Source organism: Protobothrops mucrosquamatus, unplaced genomic scaffold (genome assembly GCF_001527695.2).
Source record: "Protobothrops mucrosquamatus isolate PMUCROS unplaced genomic scaffold, P.Mucros_1.0 scaffold970, whole genome shotgun sequence".
Lineage (NCBI taxonomy): Eukaryota > Metazoa > Chordata > Lepidosauria > Squamata > Viperidae > Protobothrops > Protobothrops mucrosquamatus.
The window spans coordinates 50,175-68,170 of NW_015387213.1; the positions used below are offsets into that span (position 1 = coordinate 50,175).

The 17,996-nt window shown below is 38.7% G+C and overlaps 1 protein-coding gene across 1 annotated transcript in view; it reads left to right on the forward strand.

The window, feature by feature from the left end:
* Positions 1–6,247: 6,247 nt before the first annotated feature.
* The window catches only part of STX3 (syntaxin 3), a 34,642-nt gene continuing 22,893 nt past the window's right edge, over positions 6,248–17,996 (forward strand). The window contains exon 1 of the mRNA XM_015819718.1: positions 6,248–6,488. Coding sequence (XP_015675204.1) covers positions 6,459–6,488 — 30 coding nt within the window. The 5' untranslated portion in view covers positions 6,248–6,458. The remainder of the gene's footprint in view (positions 6,489–17,996) is intronic.

The window sequence follows — 17,996 nt, forward strand, 5'->3', positions numbered from 1 at the left end:
AGTCCAGTGAGGGGAAAATAAAAATTTGGAGAGATACTGCCATGTACTCCCAAGTTTCCCCAAGAAAGATAGGGTACAAGTATAATAATAAGTGGATAGATAGGTCTAGAATTACCACATTTTTTCTTAGTATTTTTCCTAAAAAAAAATCCAGCTGGATAAGTTGTTTGTGTCATGCAGGCATTTGGAAGGCTGAATTATTCTTGAAAGAGTCTGTGTGGTACATAAGCGGGAAGGAATATTTAACCACAAATGTGCTAGATAATCATGAATATGCCACTGTTGCTCATCTCCCAGCCCTAGGGGGAGACAACATGAGGCTGTCTTGTGAGGCTACTGCATGATGTACTGGAATGTTAAGTCTCTGATCCTGCCCAAATGCTAAAAACATGTTTATGTTTAATAAATCCTATAAAAGGTAAAGAGAAAAGCACAACTGTACCATTTCAGGGGGCTATCAGTGCTGATTGGCAGGGAAATGGTTAGGATCTCAGACATGGCTTTTCTAAAATGGCTTTTCTACCCCCAACTGTACAAAGTCTATTTGTCAGCTAGCTATGGAATGCTGATCTTCAGGATTCCAAGGATCAGTCTTGATTCCCAAGTAGGTAGTGCCTTCTAATACAATGGATTTTTTTTCTTTATGCAGTGTTTGCGGTGGGGGAGTGGGGAGGATTTTAGATATCCTCTAAGGTTTTCATTTTTCAAAGCTAGGAAGGTCTTTCCTAATTCCTGAAAAGAAAAGATGGCACTAAGGAAAATATTTTCTGGGAGAACACAGAAGACAACATACTTTTCTTTAAGGAAAATAGTCGATTTACAACAGTTCATTTAGTGACCGTTCAACGTTACAATGGCACTGAAAAAAAAGTGACTTATGATCATTCTTTACATGACCATTGCAGCATCCCCATGGTCATCTGATCAAAATTCAGACGCTTGGCAACTGACTCATATTTATGACGGTTGCAGCATCTCCTGGAGTCACGTGATCCCCTTTTGCAACCTTCCGACAAGTAAAGTCAATGGGGAAGCCAGATTCACTTAACAACCATGTCACTAACTTAACTGCAGTGAATCATTTAACAACTGTAACAAGAAAGGTCGTAAAATGGGGCAAAGTCCACTTAAGAAATGTTTCACTTAGCAACAGAAATGTTGGACTCAGTTGTGGTCGTAGCTTGAGGACTACCTGTAATTTTAAAGGAGCTGGGCAAGATGGTGATGTGCGGTATACCATTTCTAGCTGTGACAATTTTCAGAGATGCTACCACTTACCCAGAATTATTTTTTCTTGGAAGAAGGTAATTGGAGGTCTTTGACACATCTGTGGAATTATAAACTTTCCAAGAGAATTCTATTCTCAATCCGTTACATTTTTAAAAGAATTCATGTGATTCTGCAGAGACCAGTTTCTTATATTTTTTTCCCCTAACTTGAGCATACATTTCTAGTTCCAGCTATAAACAGACCTTATTCATACCTTTTGTTGAATCCTAGAAAGGGAAGAATTAATATCCATTTTCTCATTGGCTGCTCCAGCTCCTATTGCCAGTTTGAGTACTTGTGTATTTTTTGCCATCTGTTGTCATTTCTCTATCTCCAAAACAACAGTCCTGGGTGATGAGTTGGGTTGGGAGAGTGAGTGAATGGTGCAAAGTCAACCAGTGAACTTTCATGAGTGGGGAACAACTCGAATATGATGCCAGTTCTACATCAACCCTATGTCACACTGCTTCTCTTCTAACCACCGAAACATAATCATGAATCATGAGAATCGGCTTTAGGAGATAAAATTTTAAATTAGATGTCATTTAGATAACTTCATTCAGAGAAAACTTTAGCTCTGAAGAATTAAGAGAATCCTGGAGAGATCACATAGTCCCACTTCAAATTCATACAATAGTTTAACTAACCAATGAATACTGGTAGTCCTCAACTTACGGCTACAACTGAGCCCAAAATTTATGCTGTTAATTGAGAAATGTGTTAAGTGAGTTTGCTCCATTTTACGACTTTTCTCACTACATTTGTTAAGTGAATCACTGCAGTTCTTAAATTCGTAATAAAGTTGTTAAGTGAATCTGGTTTCCCCATTGACTTTGCTTGTCAGAAGGGCACAAAAGGAGATCACGTGACTCCAGGACATTGCAACCGTCATAAATCTGAGTCAATTGTCAAGCATCCAATTATAAATCATGTAACTATAGGGATTGCTACAATGGTCATAAATGTGACAAATGGTCATAAGTCACATTTTTCAGTGCCACTGTAACTTTGAACAGTCACTAAATGAACGGTTGTATGTCAAGGACTACCTGTATTTATAGAAGTAGCTATCAGTACCTTTAGTGTTGCTGGTGGATTTTACTCAAGGAAAGATTGTGTCATGAGACAACTTCTTTTAGGAAAAAAATAGGAGGAAGAAAGAGTATTATGTATGTTTGCTGCCTTATTTATAAAAATAATAAAGGCAGATTAAAAATATAATAAATAAATATCATATTAGGCAATATGCACGACTAAAACATACATAGCCATTGGGAACGACATCTCTTATCACCTAAGTAATGAACCTATCTCTGTGCCATCTATCCAACAAAGCCCCGAACGAGCATTTGTTCTAAAGCAAAACATTTTCAGCTTGTAAGAAATGTAGGTACCCTCCATTTTATGTCCAACCAGCCTGCCTTTGGAGACTGCAGTCCTGAATTGTGAGGTTCTTACTACACCATGGGATTAAGTCTAACCAGTTGTGAGAGAAGGCAGATTTTAACCTTGGGACTCCAATGACTGTAAATATCAAGCAGAAATTTCATAGATCAAGAGGTATGGATAGGTCACTAGGGTTTGCAATCCCACTACAATGTAAATGATGGCAAGCAGCAAGACGATTCTGCCCTGAGCATTGCAATTTGTTAACCAACAATATGTTCTAGCAAGTGTATATTTGACACATGATGAGGGAGAACATTAATTTCTCCATTAGTTTGCACCAGAGAATCACCTCTATCCTCAGAGTGTCTCGCTGACATTTAGAATTTTAATTTTCCATGGTTCTCAAAAATTCAGAAAAAGTAATGCAATCATTTTTTTTCTGCAGTTCAAAACTCTCCATACTTGAATCACAAATAGTAGAGACCAAAGATGGGTGGAACAACAGTAGAGACCAAAGATAGGTGGAATTATTCTAATTCTCCTCTTCAGGTTAAATAATGGCAGATTTGAGACAGACAAAAAGAAATAGTCTTTCATATACATATAGAGCATAGTTAAACTTTGGAATTTGTGGCTTTCACATTTTGATAACCGGAAATGGAAGCCAATTTGATTGAAATAGAAATCAATAAATGGCGGACTTTAATCAAAGAGCTGTGACAATTAAAGAGTTGATGGCAAGATGGTGGCAACTGTGCTCTTACAAATTAAATGAGATGCTTAGTGTAGTATGTCATCAAGAATTTTTGTTGGATACTGTTTGATACCCTGAACACTGAATCCCAGCTTATGGGTTTCCCATAACCTTTCCACTGGTGAGAATGGACACTGGGGTCCTCATTCATTGCTTCAGCCGCTAACAAAAAAAGAATAAGAATGTCATGAAGTTGAAAGCAACTTTATTTGATTGTCTTTACTAAAAACTAAATGGCAAAAAATGGCTTGGATATTATTACTTTCAAATTTATTTATTACTCAAATTTATATGGCCACCCACCTCACAGAAAGAGACTTTGGACAGCATACAACAATCCAATAAAAACAGTAAATAAATATGACAACCATTAGTTAAAACCATTATATACTAATTACTGCAAAGAATTAGAAATTATAAAAGCAGAGCTAGAACAGGAGAAGAAAATAATAAATGGAAGGAATTTAATAATTTAATAATGACAATATTAATAAGGGAGTCACCTCAGGAGTGCCCACCTGTCCCCTGAGGCATAATCAGGTTGGGAGGCCAGCTTTATTTCTGGGGACATAAAATTCCATAATATGGGCACCACAGCAGAAATGGCCCGCTGCCTAGAATAAATGTCTTATATTTTATAAATAACACTGTGTTTCTTTTCATGAGGGAAAGATATGAACCCACAATGCTTTAAGTGGGACACAATTTTCTTATGTCTTATAAATGAGACAATATCTTATGATGAAATAAATGAACAAGGGGATAAATACCAAATGTATAATACTGAAAAAGGAAGCAAAAACTATCAAGAAGCTTTATGTAATTCAAACAGTTTAAAACTACTCAACTGTCACAGAGAAGAGGGGATTGACTTATTCTCCAAAGCACCAGAGGCAGGAAAAGAAGTAATAGGTGAAAGTTTGACAATGAGAGATCTTACCTAGAAGTAAGGAGAACTTTTCGGACAGTAAGAACAATTAAACAATGGAATAACTTGCTTCCTGGAGTTGTGGATGTTCCATCACTGGAGGTTTTCAAATAAAGATCATTCTGTTTCCATATAGGACAGGCGTAGGCAACCTTGGCTCTTTTACGACTCGTGGACTTCAACTCCCAGAATTCCTGAGCCAGCCATGCTGAGGGGAAAGGGAAAGTTTCCAAGCTGAGCCATGCTGGCTCAGGAATTCTGGGAATTGAAGTCCACGAGTCATAAAAGAGCCAAGGTTGCCTACCCCTGATATAGGAGAAATTTCTCCACCAATGACTGCAGAATTCTGAGTGAGATTCAGAGATTTCATAAGACTGAATTTAATATATTTTTTTGATGTGGTGGTGGGGGAGATAAATTATCTTGCAAGTTCAGTATTCCATCTCATGATAACCCTCTCCAACGGGCTGCAGGTGCCCCACTTTAAGCAAGGAGAAATTCCAGGACAGGATTCAGTTTTAGACTCCGGGGGGGGGGGAAAGGTTAATGGACTGGTGTCCCATTCTCCCTCTTTTTAAAAAATATTTTCCTATACAAAATTACCCACAGTCCAATTTGATATAATGTATATGATGTATGTAGTTTTAGTATACTTAAATACAGTTTTGCTACTCACCCATATTTTCATGACAAGTTTGTAAGCCGGATAATTTTAGTATGTATTTATATACAGGATTATTCACTCTTCCTTTTCTAGATGGCTGCTTCTTTGCTCTCCCATGAAATCTCTCAGCCAAAGAGCAGATTTACTACAGGTAGTCATCGACTTACGACCACAAGTGACCCCAAAATTTCTGTTATCAAACGAGACATTTGTTAAGTGAATTTTGCCCCATTTTATGACCTTTCTTGCCACGCTTGTTAAGTGAATCACCGCAGTTGTTAAGTTAGTAACATGGTTGTTAAGTGAATCTGGTTTCCCCCATTGACTCTGCTTGTCAGAAGGTCACAAAAAGTGATCACATGACCCCAGGACACTGCAAGAGTCATAACTATCAGTCTGTGGTCTAGCATCTGAATTTTGATCACGTACGCATGAGGATGCTGCAGTGGTTGTAAGTGTGAAAAATGGCCATAAGTCACTTTTTTTTTTTAGTGCTGTTGTAACTTTGAACGTCACTAAAATAAACTGTTGCAAATCAAGGGCTACCTGTATCTCCATTCTAGCAAATTTCTTAATAGGTTCTGCCGTTTCCTCTATTGCAGAGAGAATCGTTGGCCTGGACAGACCTCAGCATGAAAGGCAGCTGGTGCAATTCTTTTTACCTTGGGCTCCGGAAATGATTACATCCCTGATTGTTCAAAAGCCTGCGGGGAAACAGTGGCGTTCTCTCTTCTCTTGACCCATTTCTGCCTTCCGACCTTTAGGCCTATTTCCCATGACTGGTTCTCTTTTAAAAACTTCCCAGATACTCACCTCTTGGCTTGTTCCTGCAAGGTTTTTTTTTTGTTTTGTTTTCCTTCTGCTAAAAGTCAACGAAGCCAAACCGCGCTCGCGGATGTTCAGCCGTCCTCACCTGGTCACGGTGTGATTTCAGGGACTTGCCGTTCGGCTTGTTACTGCTTATAAAACAACCCAACCTAGAACAAGAGGAAGTCGCGGGAGTCATAAAAGCGTGTCGTCAATATTGTCCCGGGCGAAGCCACGACTCCTCTTTAACAGAGCCGCTTGTCCGGGCCGATGTCTCTTTAAGAGAGCTTTCTGCCCAGGTAAAGGGGGCGGAGCCTCCGCTCTCCCGTCCCCCTCCCCCTTTTCTTTCCCTCCGCGTCTGTCACCGAGGATTAGCAGCTGCAGCCAGCTCAGCGCCGGAGGATCAGGCTCGCCGGGGGAGCGAGAGCCAGATTGAGATTGCGCGGGGTGGGCTGGGGATGCCGGCATGTACGCTCTCCCTCCCGCCCTGGTGCAACTTGGATGCCCCTCCTAGAGAGTGAGCAAAAGAGGAGGAAGCTTCGCTTTGGGCTTCGCGCTGGGATTCCACTTCCTGGAGGAGCCCTCCCAGTGCACAGGTCTCCTGGGCTCCCTGCTTGGCCGAGGGAGAGGAGCCGCACCCGACCACGATGAAGGACCGGCTGGAGCAGCTGAAGGCGGTGAGTATCGCCCCCCCCCTCACTGGATCTCCCACCCGGAGGATCTGGAGGGTGATCCGGGAGAAAGACGAACCTGGCTGCTCTCAATGGAAATTCCCTTTGACTCTTGCGGGCTTTACTTCTGGGTAAACGTACACAAGGTCCGGCATCGGGAATTCATTGACCCAGAGAGAGAAAGGCGTTCAGTCCCCTCCAAATCCAGCTGGATATACCTCTATAGAGTCATTTTGTACCTTTTCCTAGGTAGAAGCAAGATGAAGGGTCGTATCTATCTGTTCGTTGATTCCTCCATGAAAAAAATAGCAAAGGGGTTGTAGCCTGGTAGGTTTTAAAAACTTGCTGGAAAAGTGAATATAGAAGGTGCGGGAGGAGGAAACGCAGTGGGCTAAAGCTAGGCATTCAGGCCAATTCTGACTGAACACCAACACTTCTTAGCACCAGAAGGTGTGCTGTACAACCTGCAAGACACGCAAGTCCTAGGGGGCGACCACTGTTACCAACCACCTGCTGTGTTTCTGAGTTGATGAGAAGAGGAATCTGGTTGTAGCAGTCTAGTCCCATTAGGAACAAACTTAATTCAAGTAGTTGGAGTAGGAGTGGCAAAGTAATGCCTTGGTAGCCTTTAGAAACTTGAGGAGTGCCACCCATTTCTTTCCATGCCTGAAGAACATAAATAGAATCGGCAGCTTCCTCCTATTTGATTTCCCTCCTTATGACACTCAGATTTTATCTGGTAAATGTAGCCTTGTCACTAAACTATGAGCCTGGCTACCATAGCTGCACTGAGATGTCATGAAAGGGTTAGGCACATCATGAGCTTAGGTTCCTACTTTATTTTATCTCTAATACTGACTTATTGAATGACTTGCAACTGCTGAAGGTCACACACAAGTTAGAACATCTTTTCTTTTAAAGGTCCTTTTTAGTGCATAAGGAGCAAGCGTTTTGTTAAAATGTGGTGCAACTAACCATTTTATAGTTTCCATTTTTAAACTGCTGAGCCGTTTGCAAAAAAAAAAAAATGCATCCAGCTTGTAAGACAAGTTTGCCTGTGCTTCTCATCAAATGCATAATTCTTTTGTAAGTTACCTGTTCTTAGCAGAGGATGGTATTATAAGGCTGGTTGTTCAGCTCGGGTCACTGGCACAAGGACAGCTTCTCATTGACCTCATTGCCAAAATATATTGTTAGTTCAGTATGTGTGCCAGGCTTTGCAGAGGCCCAGATATTTTAACCTTCTGTGGAGGCCTTTTGCACTGTCAAATTCCTAGGCTGCTTGTTTTCTAAGGATAAAGTTATATGTGACAGTTATACTTGCTAGGATGCAGAATTAGCCATTTTCTGGCGCACTGAATACTGCTTGTCTCATGGAATGAACCAGTTGCTTAGTGTTGCAATGCATGTTGTGGCTCTGTCACTGGAAGCAGGAAGTAAGTTAGGATTATTATAAGCATGGCTTAATTTATAGAAGAAGAGGTGTTCAGGTCATTTTATGAATTTGCATTTTTTTTTACACATGCAAAGCGATGGTTTATATAATCATGATTTATTAAAGAAACTACAATTTGTTGAATCCACCCAGTATATTTAACCAGAAAGGATTGTTTATGTGCCACAGTAGTTGAATTCACATGTGTGATAAAACACAAGGAAGCAAATCCCATTTTGGCTTGCTATTGTGTACACACTCCAGTCCTGCATGAAAGCAAAGGCTGCATCATAGGAAGGATGGTGCTGGGGAAGTTACTTGGTAGGTGCTACCAACGTGCATTTCTTTTACATTTCACATGATCTGAGATTAAGTTCTGACCATGTGACTGCAGATAATCTGCAGGAGATGAAAATAGGAAGGCAAAAAACCCACAGGAGAAATAATGCTGGCCAGCAGAAAAAGATTCTGTGGATTTTCTTATGTTGCTGAACTGCAACTCTCAGGCATCCTGGCCAATTATGAAGGATGCTGAAAATTTTAGTTCAGCAATATCTAACCAAAGTCTTCCAACTTTAGACTTTGTGCGGGGTCAATTTAATCTGTGAGTTCATTTGGATTGAGAACTTTCCTTGGGTGGGCTTAATTTATTACAGTAAATTTGTCATTTTTGATCAGACTTGTTTTCCAGTTCAACTGATAATAGATTAAATAAAACTGTCAAACAGATGAAGTCAGAACTGAGATCTTAGAGGAAGCCATACAAATGAAGACTAGTAACAGTTACCCACCATACAAATTAGCAATAATAAAAATCCAGCTTTGATCCAACAACTAACTCTGTGGCAGAGGCATATAATGTGTTGTCCCAAAATAACATTTGCATCCTTAAAACTCTGGGTTCATTTTTCAAAGGTCCTCCAAAAATTGCAACAACCTGTAATTCTTCATGTGATAAAAGAGGAAATTATTAATTATGCTGGGAGTAATCCTATTCCCATAACTAAAAAGTATTGATTTTGGTAGTATGACCCTTAGGACAGCATTAAACAGCCCATAATAGTGCTTCTTTAAAAGACTAGGTACCCTTGCTATAGTGAATGAGAAACCCTACTTTAAGATTTAAATAAATTAAATCAAGTTGTTAATTACTTTTACTTGAACTCTTTCATGCTGCTTTTTGCCTTGAAGATTTGCTATTCTTCTGAATTATATTGATTGGGGGTTAGTAATCAAATTTCTTGGGTGAGTGATATTTGCTTGCTATTAAAGTAGACATTTAATATTAAATCTGTGACCACTTATTGTTTAGTTAGTTAACTTGTTTCTCTTCTTTAGAGTAACCAAAAGTATTGTAAGATTTACTCAGTTTTCAATATAGTATACTACCATGGATCTTCTGCTTTTACAGAAATTCTGGACATTTGCATTTTGTTTTCAATGTGTGTAATTCATTTTTCCTGCTCATGTCATTGAGCAATATAACTGACTGCTGACGGTAGGAAAAGCAACTGAAGTTCTTTCTGGTAAAACTTCTCAGGCATTTCAATAAATGCCTTTTTTTTAAAGTGCTGATTTTAAAAAGTAAAATAATGAATCGTCACCTATTTTGCCCTTGAGCAGAATTTTGAAGCAAATATGGTGGTAATCTTTTAATTGGGAGGATGTAAACCCATTAACTTTAATCTGAAAAGGTATATAAGTGTTTTGAATTGTACTAGAATGTAATGGTAATCCTATGAGCCAGAGAACCTGGAATTTTGATTCCTTACACTTTCCATAAGTTCTTCTTTCTGAATAGCTGTGAGGAGGAGTGTTGGACTTATGAATCTTTTATTTCAGGAATCCCTAACCCCTTGTCCGCGGATTGCTATTGGTCTGTGGCCTGTTGGAAACTGGTCCACGCAAGTGGTGGGCAAGTGGGCAAAGCTCCATTTGCCCATGCATGGGATTAGGTTGCACGCGTGAAACCATCGCCTCTCCCCTGCTGCTGCTGCTGCTGCTGCTGCTGCTGCTGCTGCTACTGGTCTGTGGAGCCAGAAAGTTTGGGGACAGCTGTTTTATTTCATTAAATGGGAAACATAGGGGTAGGCAACCTTGGCTCTTTTATGACTTGTGGACTTCAACTCCCAGAATTCCTGAGCCAGTATGGCATGGCTGGCTCAGGAATTCTGGGAGTTGAAGTCCACGAGTCATAAAAGAACCAAGGTTGCCTACCCTGCAGCTAGACCATGCACAGAAAACAATTAGATTCTTAAAAATGAATGAGATCATTAACCACTTTGTTCAGGATATTGTAGAGGAGAGATTATAATGAAACCAAGAGTTAAAAGAAAAAGATGTTGAATGTGAAAGTCTAACTTTTTCATTGCATTGGTTTCTTGGAGGGAAGTTGGAAGAATTGCAAAACTACTTATTCTTTTTGTATCATAAGGAACTCTACATATAGCCTTTTTTTTTATCAAACTGACTTGTGGGGCTATGTTATATGTTGTACTCTGTGCCTCAGTTGCCTCTCTGTAAAATATATTTTTGTTATATAATATCACAATATGTGATTGGCAGGTAGGGAAGTGATTATGAGACAAAAGTTGGTCTACTGGTTAAAGTGTTAGCCTAGAAACCAGGAGTCTTAGTCCCACCTTAAGCATGAAAGCCAGTTGGGTGACCATGGGCTAGTCATTCTCTCTCTCAACCCAACCCACCTCACAGTGTTGCTGCTGTGTGAAAAATAGGCAGAAGGAACATTATGTGTGTCCTTGCATTGAATTAAAATAGTCAGGATAAAAAATATCTATAAAAAAAGTAAACCAGGCTAACATTCTTTAATCTATTGTACCTCAGGCTCTTTAATTCCTACGGTAGGGAGTGTCATTCTTAAATATGTAGAGCTGGCCCTACAGTGAGGTGGAGTAAAACTGTTTTGTTAGTGGCAGAAGCAGAGGAGAAGAAATTATAGTCCTTCTCTCTGGTGTTCCTTTTCAACCTTCTCTGCCTCATTGGAATTAAGGGATAAACTTGATTGAGCTTGTGCATTAATTCATGGCTTGCTTAAATCTGATTTACTGAATAAATCACAGTGGATGGTTTCATGCAACACACTATAACAAACTAGCAGTGAATGTTTCTACTCCTTCAAGTACAGTGGTAGTGTTGAAATATAAGTTCACAAAAATTCAGTTTACTTTGTATAAAATAAAATGTGCCATTAAACTGTCTTAGGCTAGGCTGGCAAATCTGATATATGTCCGAAATAGTATGGGAGGAAAAAACAAGACAGGATAATATAACCTGCAGGAATGTCTGACCACATTGTGTAATTCAGAAGCTGAGATACATATTCCAAACTTTAGATTCTCATCAGCTTCATTTCCTTCTTTAAGAATTAAGAGGTTTTTTTTTCTCATCCAGACCTGTTTTGCTGAAATTTGGAACTTAAAATATTTTTGCCCCTATTTTTGGAGAGAGTTTTCCATCCTCCGTGGCTTTCATTGGGGTATGTCCACTTCTAAAAGATGAGGCCCTGTTTCAGATTTTCCATTTGGACCAGATGGAGGCCCAACTAGTGTCTCTCCTTACTGCCTCGACTTCCCATTTCCAGCATGGTATAGTTAGCTTTTGTACTGAGCGGTGTTCCATATGGATATGGCAGCTGTTGGTCCCCATCCAGAGAACCAGTTTCTTTACACAGAATTGGGTGCTTCCTGAACAGGTTTAGAATGGGCAATAGGCAGTAGGCCTACTTCATTGAAAGTGATGGTGCAGGGAGGAATATTATTAATTCTTTGCATTTTTGGGATATTTTCCGTCGAATCTGACTTTTTTTCTCTTAGTAGCAGGTGGGTGGGGGGTTATGTAGAATTGTCCTTTTTGTTGCTGCATAGGCCTTCCTGCTGTATGATCCCATATAGAGATATACAGATGCAGCTTAGTGGATAATTATTCTCTCTCTCTCTCTCTCTCTCTCTCTCTCTCTCTCTCTCTCTCTCTCTCTCCCTCCCTCCCTCTCTCTCTCTCTCTCTCTCTCTCTCTCTCTTTCTTTCTCTCTCTCAATGCTTTCCTTGGGGCATGTATCTGTTAAAGACCAGATATGACCTCTCCCTACACCTCTATCTTGCTTTCCCTGGCACAGAAATTAATCCAGCGAGGGAAACCACCTTTTGTTTTCTCCTCCTGAACTTGAAGGGGTGAACTCTGTGGTTTTCTTTATTTGAAGGATCCAAAGTCCATGAAACATTGTGAGGGAATGGACCATGGTTATGATGACCTTGCACAAATGAACTACTTGTTTCTCTGCCCAGGCTTCAGAAAGAGCCTGGCGGAAGGGAGGAAAGGAGTGACAGATTTAGTAAGGATTATAAAACCATCAATCAGGAGAAGAGAAGATAAATTGCTCGGGAGAGAGAAGGGGATTAATTTTATTTTTATTCCTCTGTGAATTCAAGTTCCAAACAGGCAGTGATTTTATGGAGGACTATAACTAGAGAAGGAGTTTCTGGACAATAGTTTATGACATTTCCTTCCCCCCTTCTTGATGGAAAAGGTTCCAGGTGGAGGGAACATTCAGAAAGAGAAACATTCCAGCATGAAGTTTTTTCCTGCTTTCTTGGCACAACTGTATATAAAATTCCTTGAGTGTTATATCCATGATAGAAACAGAAGCCTGTGTCCTGCAGTGCTTTTGATTGTGGTCTCTATCTGAGGGAGAACATTGGCTCTGAATGGTATTCATCCAAATATCAGAGGAAGAAAAAAATCACATTACTGGATGCTGTTTCTGTGTCTGGGGACCTGGGTGGTTTGGATAAACATTTAATCTCACTATCTGGGCCACTTAATTTTCTCTCTGTGTAATGATTTGCACGCTGTCTTCACAAGCATGTAAATCTTTGATTATGTCAACTGAAATGTGAAATAATGTGCCCATAAACATGTTTTTACTTCTCTTTAAAGAGAAAGTAAAAATGTTTTGGGGCATATATTACTGTTCTAGATATATTACTGTACCCCTCTTCCTTTTCCTATTTACTTCCTGAAGTGGATGTATACAGCTTGAACACTACAATTTGAATCTTCATTATAAGAGGAAATCTTAAATTGGCCCATCTCTTTACAATTTAGTAATACAACAAGGTGAGATGTGAAAAGAGATACAAGAGTTGTAGTAATTAATCTGACCCAATGCCCAATTCAGAATATACAACTGAAATTTTCTAACCAGGTAGCTTTGTTTAAATTATTTCAAATTACCTGCTATTTACCATCATCCTTTTTATTGAAGAAAGTTCTAGATTGACAACAGCCCAAGGTTCATCCAGATAATATATCATTATCAACAATAATATCTTCATATGTTTAAAGTATTATGACTTGTGGGCATTGAAAAGACACTGTTACTATGTTTTAGTTTTTTCCCCTTAGGTTTTGCAGGTAATCCAAAGTGCTATACTTCTGCTAGGGTTCAAAATTTATATTTTAAGAATAAAATACTGTGCAACTATAACAATTATATTTACCACATAAAGAATGGTATGTTTCTGATATGGCTCTTAATATCAGATCTGGAACTTATGTGAATTCCTTTTTCCCTTCAGTCCTCCTGTTCCTGCCCCCTTCCCCCTTTGCATGAGTGAAATCTTTTCTTTTAGGAACTATATAAATCCTAAAATCATGAGAATATCTGATTTTCTGTGTAAAAAAGCAAAGCTCTTAAAGCTTAAAACCCCATTCCTGGGAAAAGATAATCAGACAGAATGTATTTTTTTAGATATATTTTTTTTTCTTTAACAGATGAAGTTTGTTCTGTCAAGAGTAGCTTGGTTTTACTGCTTTGGCTCATCAGTGATATCACATGGATTCAAAAAAATTCTATGAATCAAGCAAAAAACACAGAACTTGTTAAATCTTCAGGTAAAGTTTGGAATAATTTGGTTGGTTATTCAAAGAAAACCCTTCAGAATAAGATTTAGAAATAAAGAGAGAAGGCATTTCGTCTGACTTTGATTCTTCACCTTAGGATAAATTCCGTCTCTGAATCTAAATGGCAGGACCCTTATCCTTTTTGCTACATCGGTATGTGTATGTCTTGCAAAATTCCCACAAAATGAGCAAGTTACATTTTTATTAGACTAAACTACAAGTTACATAAAAACGGAGCTGAAACTACAAAGGAAAAAGTGAGTCAGATGGACAGGGTGTCACTGCTCAAGACAGAATTATTTTTCAACATATTTAGAAATCTTTTGCTCCTCTCTTTAAAATACCTAATCATTAAAAGCAAAATAAACAAAGCTTCTTGATGGATCTACCTATAATTAAAAGGCAAATGTTTCAAACATGCATTGGGGGAAAATAATATCAGACTCCTGATGTTTTAAAGTTGTCTAAAAAATGAAAAAGATCATTAATTGGCACTGATGAAACTCCTAATAGCTACCAGTCAAGTCTCCTGTGGAGGCCATTTCAAAGTTGACAGTATCTGAAGCACCCTTTCATTTCCAAGGTCACCTTTTCTTTGGCTAAAAATTAAAATGAAACAAAATAAATTCTGATAGGTTTTACTGCAATTGTGTTGTCCTTTTCTAAAAAGTTTATGCATCATTTGTGAATATTGTCCTATGAATTTAAACCATAGGTTTAGAAAAATATAGCATCTGTAGAAACCATTCACAATAGATGAAGGTGCTTAATTGATCCTGACTGACCTCAACTAGAGTTGGACCAAGTTAATATTATATTTGGATAGGGGACTATCAGGAAATCCCAGGATTGCAGTCTTGACTTGGAAATTAAAAAAAAAAAAATCCCAAAAGTGGCAGTGGCAAGTGGTTTCCATCAACTACCATGAAAACTGCATGAAACTCCAGGAAATGAGCTCGATTTGAGGGTATCTGGTTTTATTTTTTTCTCACCAGCTGTCAATAGGTTCTCTTCAGAGGCATAGCTCACTCCAGCCACCTTCCGGCATATACAGTATGGAAGCTTTGATCTTGGAAGGCAAGATCCTACTCACCTCTAGGGAAAAGTGCTTTCTACATACCAAGAAGTATTTATATGCATTTATTTATATCCTGCCTTTATTATTTTTGTACATACCTCAAGGCATGAACACACCTACTACCTTCTCTTCCTATTTCCTTCACAACAATGACCCTGTGAAGTGAATTGGGCTGAAAGAAGGTGATGTCCAAAGTCACCCAGCTGGCTTTCATGCTTAAGGCAGAACTAGAATTCACATTCTCCTGGTTTCTACCCTGGTGCCTTTACCACTAGACAGTATTTTAAATTATTTTTGAAGGGATAGTGATAGCAAATGGTTAAGGCAGATTTTATAAGAATTAGTCTTTTTATTTACTGGCACCACTGCAGTTCAGTACATGTAAAGGCTCCTATATGACAAATCTAATCACAGGCTCTTGCTGGAACAGTTCTGTAGCATACAGAATCTTACAAACAGGCTAAAGGAACAGTTTGAGTGTAGGGTGTGGAAGTGAGGGAAACAGAGGCTATAGACTTTTTAATTTGCTTGCATAACAACCCTATGAGACAGTGAGTTGCTCTAAAACACATGGTTTGTTCATTCATCTAAGTAGGAACTTGACATTTGGGCCTCCACCCTAACGTCTTCTATTATGAAAGTTTATTAGAATTGGTACTGCCAGTAATAGAACCCACCCTTCTGGGTAAGATAGATAGATAGACAGATACACACACACCATTTTACCTCTCAGCATATTCATTTATGGAGAAAACAGGCACAATTAAATAGCATATATGTCCCTATCAGATAACAGAATGCATGCTCTTCGCTGTGGTTTCCTGAGTTAAAAATGTAGATGTACGGTACTTCCTTAAAAAGATAAAGTTGAGCTATATATTACAGGGTGTATGGACAGCTGTGTGAACTGAAAAATGTGGAAGTGGCAACCACCAGGGATAATCAGCATGATCTGGTAAATGAGTGTGCTGCTTCTTCCCCTCTTCCTCTGCAGGGAAATTGGCTAGATAGCTGCTTCAGTAGGTAATGTTTGGCAGAGTGTAGTGAGAGCAAAGGACTTATGGATGTATGTCACGGTTGAAGGCTGCAGGGAACATATGCCTAAAGTCTTTGGACCCTGACAGTACAGTATACTGTTTGAAGGGTACAGGAGGTTCTATAGGATTGTAGGATTTACAATCTTATAAGGACAGATGACAAACATCTACAATAATATCAAATAAAATGGAAAATGAAATATCATATAAACCAGATAGAACAAGATACCAATTAAAAACAAGAACCAAGGCAGTATCATCTAAAACAATAGGAATTAAAAACAATTAAAGCACAATTAAAAGGCAATTACAAAGGGGGGGACAAGTCTTCAACTGGTATTTGTCAGCCCCATTAAATAAACCAGACAAAGAAATCAACTCCCTAGTATGTCTACAACTCTTTTTTATTGAGACTGATTCGAATAGCAGTAACATACAACTCTTGATTTTGTTGTACCTCCTTCTAGTTTAGTGAATTAGAGAGGTTTTCATCTCGGCTATTTCTGAATGTTACCTGGATGATCTGGATTTTAAAAATGCCGCTTAGCCCCTCTTACCTTGGCCTGCTGATTTCCCTCAAGATCATTTTCCTTATTCTCTACAGGACCAGAATGAGACTAATGTGGGCACTAGGCAAAGTACTCCCGCTTCCTTATTATTGTCATGCCAGTTGAATCTCTGTTTCTTTTGGAGCAATTTTGTTTCCTGTTGTTATCTCCTTTACTGAAAGTAAGCTTTCTTCGAACAGTGTAAATTTAAATGTTGCTAAAGAAAATGCTTTATGATGATTGGCATCAAATAAATTACCTTATAAGTCTTATCTTTCTTTCCAGAGTCATATGGATGCTTTGTACAACTTGATAGACGATAGCTAGACTGACATATTGTGTAAAGGCATGGTATGGAATCATGATTTATTACAGTGGTGGGCAACGTGTAGCCTGTGGGCACATCTGCCTGCCTAGCATTGCCAGAATTTAGTGGTAAAATGATCCAATATTGGCGTTGCAATATTTTGTGCTTTTGTTTTAAAATTAATGGGAGGACTGGGAGCAGGGGAATTTGAGGGGAGGAAAGTACTCCCATTTACTTAATACCCAACCCCCTCAAAAAACAGCTATCATTTTAATAAAATGCAAAATTAAATTTGGTTTTGAGGAAACCACAGATAGTAAACTGTAACTATCATACCAGGAATTCATATTAATGACGAGTTCATTCCACCCAGTGTGGTATGAATGGCTTTGAGAGGTGGCAAATGCCAAAATTAATGTTAACACTCAGAAAAGTTCATGAGTAAAAGTGCAGATTAAAATTAATTGTCCTTTTCAGGAAGTTCTTGTTTTAACCAGCTGTGACACATGTGTCATAATACTTGAAACTGATGGAAATTTCCATATAAATGTGGTTAGCACTGTAACTGTAAGCAAGAAGATGCAGCCAGTGTTTGTTTGTGCACATCAACAGCAAATTTGTGCATAAGCAAAAGAACGGAGGAACCTCTTGGTAAAGGATGCTTTTTGATCCAAAACTTTTCAGAAGCCTTCTTCGAGTAAAACTTTTGAATGGTAGTTGTCAGCTTGATGTGTAAATGTTTAGGTTTGTTTTTCCTCTCTTATCTTGTATGCAGTGACTAGAAATTTTAGAACTTTATTTTGTCAACCCAATAGAATGTTGGAAATAAATTGTGGATCCTGATTCTGCCTGCCTGTCTCCTAGCTAAATAGAACAGGATCACATTGTTGCATGGGAAGAAGCCAGCTTTAGAAAAAATGAGTTTGAAAATGGATCTGTGCAGAGAGAAAAAAAATCCCCAATTTTCCTTAATGCATTCTTATGGAAGAGGAAGTTGGGCAATAACTCAGCATGTTGCTGAGGATTCCAGTCTGACATCTCCTTTCCCATCAAATGATGTAGAACTGCACATTTGCAGTATGCCTGGGCTTCCCAGTATACATCAGTAAATGAAATCACAACATTTTATTTCATTATTCAGAAGAAAGTAGAAACACTCCCACTGCTGGTAAAGTGGCTGGAAGAATTCC